Here is a 5020-nt window from a genome sequence, read left to right on the forward strand (position 1 = left end):
TAAGCAGCTATATCAGTCAGAGTCCACATCAGCTGAGGATCCAACCCTGTGTCTTCTGAGAGGCATGAAAAAAGTCAGACAGCAGAGAAACACAGACAGGAAGGTTGCTCAGCAGTTTGGATGTGACCCTGGGCTTCAACAAGCCAAATACCCCACTTTACCACAAACTTCCTGTGCAACTGTGAGCAAGTCACTCAGTTTCTCTGTCTTGGTTCCCCACTTGTGACAGGAACTATAGCATTTCCCCAACTTGAGCAGCCAGCAAGTGTTGTGAGGTTAAAATCATTAAATATTGTTTGGCATTCATTTGCTATGGGGATGGGGGCCCAGATAAGTACCTAATACAGATCAAGTACTAAGAGGAATTCTCTACACTGCTGCCATCTTGACCCAGTCATGCAAACATTTGACATTTAGCTTTGCCAGTACATTTGGAGGGGTTTTTTCTCTGTTTTTATTATTAATCTTTTTGGTTTGGGCCTGTTAGGGGTCACATCTTCAAGCTTTTGTTGACAACCATGAGGGCTAGATATATCCTCTCTCTTTACAATGAAGATTGACTCCAACACCTGGGGCTTTAAGGAAAAACACTGAGTAGCACAAGCCTAGCGATAAAACCAGAGGAGTTCCAGCACTGAGAATGGGGAGTGATTGGGGTGATTGTGGAAGGGTGAACATCTAGGAAGGATAAAGATGTTCACAGGGACTGCAGGAGAGTGAAATTAAGACTCAGGAGAGAGCAAATGCCTCTTTCAGCCATGGAAAAGGAGAAACTACACCCTGTTGACTTGGGGAGAGCAGAAGCAAAACAATCACAGCCTCCCCTCCCTGTTCCCCTCCACAGTCCTGCTGTCTGAGGGGTGATGCAGAGAAGTGGCTGAGCAGCTTCCTCTGAAGTTCTCCTTCAAAGCAGCACCTTGCCGTACCCACTTGCCAGGCGTTCCACCTCTTTTGGCAGTGTTGGCCAAGTGGATGAACATCCAAGAAGTGAGACAGACATTTCCTGACAGAAGCCTGTTCCCCACTCCCATCACCTCTGTGTTCAGGAGTAGAGGAACTAAGCAATACTATTCAACAGGATTCAGGTAGGGGGAGGAACAGAAGCGTCCATCTTGCCATTCATATCTGCTTTCCTGGTTCAGAGATTTGGGACTGAAGGTAAAACAAGGTCTTTCAGGAGTCAAACATAATTGCTTCCTCTGAACACTGAGACAAAAATGAAACCACTAAGACAAAACAAATCCCTGTCAGATACAGAGAAGCAGCAGCCCCCTCTGGAGGTAGAAGGCAGCTTTCTTGGGTACTGGCCAACATTTTAATTCTGCAGTGGCAAAAAGAAGCCAGCACTGAAGGTCACAAGGCTCACAGGTGTTCATTTCAACTTGGTCACTTTCTTGATCCAGGGTCCAAATTTGCTAACTTTTGTGTAAACGCCGGGAGAGTCCTTTCGGCCACACCCGTAACCCCAGGACGTGATCCCCAGAATGACCCACCGTCCATTTGACCTTTGACACATGAGTGGTCCACCACTGTCACCCTGGCAGCTGTCCACACGCTTATCTTCAGAGAGGTTTCCAGCACATATCATGCGGTTAGTGAATTTGCTTCCATAGCGGGTCTCGCAATCTTCTCTTGGGAGAAGGGGTACCACACCCTGCAGTAATGTTCTGGAGTAGGACTTCCCTGGAACAGATGAGAAAGACCAGCACAACTCACCACAGAGAGAACAGTAGCAGCCAGAGCTACAGTACTTATTGCCCACAGACTCATACTGCACTGCATCCCATCCTCTGCTACTGACCAGCCCTGAGGTGAACTCTGAAGAGCAAGACAAAAGCTGCATCACCAAACAGACAGGGAGGAGCTACAGGAGGAGTAGCCTTGAGGCTAAATCAGAAGGCTGAAGAGATGGGAGGCCCAAATGCTCTTCCTGGCTCTTAGAACTTGAGCAAGTCACTTTGCTGCTCTGTGCCTCAGCTTTCCTATCTGTAAACTGGGGGCAATATGTTCCTCATAAGGACATCTTACAGGTTAAATCCATTACTGCTGGTAAAGCAATTAGTCCTCAGATCAGGTTTGGAAAGCATTCCACAGGCACTAAATATTATAATATTTGAGTTTGGCACAGCCACAGTCAGACTTGCTTCTATTCCCATGAATCTCTTGCTCAGAGCAGATGCTATGTGTGCTATATTATTTGGCTTTTACTAGAGCTTAAGATCTACTGTCCATACCTACATACCAGAAAATGTACTGGAGGCCTGTGACAGGTCAGGCCAGAGCCCACAGTTTGCTGTTCAGAGAGCTAATCTAAAGGTAGAAAGGCTTCTCACAGCCAGGCTAAACCTGTGGCACAGTTGTCACTAAAACTAGGGTATTAGAAGCACACTACTCCTGCTGCAGCCACTGCTGGCTGAGAGTCACTTTAGATCAGGGTGGGCAATTCTTTCAACTGGTGGACCACTTAATGAGTTTTGGTGAACTGTTGAATGCCACACACGCAAAATCTTTCAGAAGATATCATTTTAACAAATTACACATTAAAAAAACCCAAATTGTATACTAAAAATCAAACACCTGCTATAACATATTTTAATTTTATTTAAAGAAATATTTTTGTCCTGATTTATGGTTTTTGAGTAGTGTATATAGAGACGATTGCATAATAACTCAAAATAGTCTTACTCTTGTATATTGTGGGAGGTGGGGATGGGTGTGTGCATGGGGGGGGAACCAGCCAGAGTGGGGGAGGGGGAAGAGGGCAGGGGGTGCATGCAGCAAAGCTTGCCTAGGTGGTGCAGGTGCTGGTGTGGTCTGCACCTCCCCACTCCTGACCCAGAGCTGCTCCTGTGGGTGGGTGTGGCAGGTTGTGTGTGTGAGGGGGGTGGGTGTATTTAGGATTGCCAGCACATTAGGTCCTGGGAGCTGGCTGGGGGCGGGGGGAGCAGGTAGTGCTGGCAAGCGGCAGTGACTATGGGAACGCAGGCCGGGCACCACACACCCAGCCAAGCAGGGGGGAAGCTGCAGCTGGGCAGTTCCTGTCCCAGCTTGCAGGGCTCCAGCTCCGGCTCCCAGCTGCCTTCCACCCACTCAGCTGCCCACAGGTGGCTGCTCATCATTCCAGGCTGGGGGAGTGTCGTCAGTGGACGTGAGCATGGGTGACTAGTGCGTCCTGAGTCACTTGCCGCCCCAGAGGCCAGTCAGTGACTAGGGGGCAGGGTCCCCTGCAGCTGATCGCACCGACCCAGAAGTGCCAGCAGCACTTCTCCTGGCACCCCCACTCTGGCCAGTGCTTTCGGGGGGGGCACCAGCATTCCCGCCTGCCCCCCCGCCTGTTGCCTAAGTGGGGAATGCTGGCTGTGAGGGGATGCACCAGTGCTCTCAGGGGGTGCACGTGCACCCCCGTGCACCCCCTTCACGTCGCCACTAGACATGAAGCAGGTATGGGTGGGAGTGTGGCGTATGCTGCCCAGGCAGGAGCGGGTGGGGCTTAACCACATGTATAGTGCCATGGGGGCAGCCATGAGCCAGATACAATCAATTGGTGGGCTGGCTTGTGGGCCATATTTTGCCCACCTCTACTTTAGATAAATCTAGCCCCAGTCTCCTGTGGGTGAACTCACTGGCAGTCTGTGCAGCAGGAAGGTATCTGGGGCATACATTTCTACTCAGGGAGAATGGCATTGCTGTTGGTAATCAGGCCAAGTTCTCCCATCCCATCCCATCCCCAAGGCTGCTCAAAGAATTTGCACTCACTTATCTTTTCAGACCAAACCAACAACAAAAGAAATGGAAAACAAAATCCATGATAAAGGCTTAGACAGCAAGATAGAAAAAGTGGAACAGAAGGATTGGCCTACACCCCTGTAATGGATACTGAGCCTTTATGACCAGGAGGGATACCTTGCAAAACCATCCCCTGTGTGCAAGGAAGGCTGATTAAGGCCAAGGCAGTACTTGACACAGTCACTAGGGGAGAGGAAGATGGTGCTGGGCAACAAGTGATGTTTGGAATGCGGAGGATAGCTGAATCCCAAGCCATTGGTCCTTTGAGGCCTACGATCAGAAGCCTTGTAGAATGGGTGGGGCAATGCTCCACTCTGCAAACCTATCTGTACACATATTTGGGGTTATTAGACTCAACTGGAGAGAATTAAAGGCATGATTAGATGACTGGGCTGCTGATTCAAGCCCAGTCTTGGAGTCATCCCAGGAAGAGGCACCAAAAGAAAGGCTGTGATGATCCTGAAAGCGAATGGAAAGTTTACAAGCCCCGGAGGTCACAAATGAAAATATTCAAGAGCTGGGAATGTTGTTTTTAAAAACTCTGTGTGCAAGTGTATTCTTTCTAGAGCTAAAACAGAAACTAAAGCAAAGTGCCTGCAGGGCCATCAGCCCTGGGTAACTACAACTACATTTAGAAAAACGGATGCTTTGCAATGGGAGCTGCATGATCAAGATATTAAAATAGTGATTCTCAGCCTTTTTAGACTCAAGGCCTTGGAAAATGCTAGCTCTCAGATTCACTGTTTTTCGACTACGGGAAAATAATAGAGCAATTCTTCTGTTGTACAGACCTCAGAACACACCCAGCTGAAAACCTCTTGACACTACAGATTCCTGATTGGGATTTATGGGTTTATCTTGTAAATCATGTGTAGGTGTTTGCACATCTAACCTCAAAAGAGTCTCACCAGCACCCTGGTTGAAAATCACTGCTTTAAAGTGACAGAATACTTCAAGACACAGGTAGTAACTAAATAATCCTCATAAGACTCATGGGGAGGTTCCTGCCCCCGCCCCCCCCACCTATTTTTCCCTCCATTTTAGAAAAAGCAGGAAGACCTATTCTTTATTGCCCATGTTTTTGCTAGAGAGCTCTGTCAGTTGAAACAGGGTTTCTGTACAATCTTTCACAGAAAGGGCTTTTCTCTCCAACACGCTGAACTACACAGGTATTATGGTAATGAAAACAAAGCTCTAAACAGTCCCAGAGTTTGCCCTTCATCCCTATAAATTT

The 5020-nt window shown here is 48.1% G+C and overlaps 1 protein-coding gene across 3 annotated transcripts in view; it reads right to left on the reverse strand.

Annotated features, from left to right (window-relative positions):
* Positions 1-457: 457 nt before the first annotated feature.
* Positions 458-5020, reverse strand: part of LOC109287385 (neurotrypsin-like) — a 61926-nt gene continuing 57363 nt past the window's right edge. For all 3 annotated transcript variants that reach the window (XM_019502422.1, XM_019502424.1, XM_019502423.1), the window contains one exon: positions 458-1683. In XM_019502422.1, the coding sequence (XP_019357967.1) occupies positions 1373-1683 (311 nt within the window). In that variant the 3' untranslated portion in view covers positions 458-1372. The remainder of the gene's footprint in view (positions 1684-5020) is intronic.

The sequence above is a fragment of the Gavialis gangeticus genome, unplaced genomic scaffold (genome assembly GCF_001723915.1).
Source record: "Gavialis gangeticus isolate Ggan-Ray unplaced genomic scaffold, GavGan_comp1, whole genome shotgun sequence".
Classification (NCBI taxonomy): Eukaryota; Metazoa; Chordata; order Crocodylia; family Gavialidae; genus Gavialis; species Gavialis gangeticus.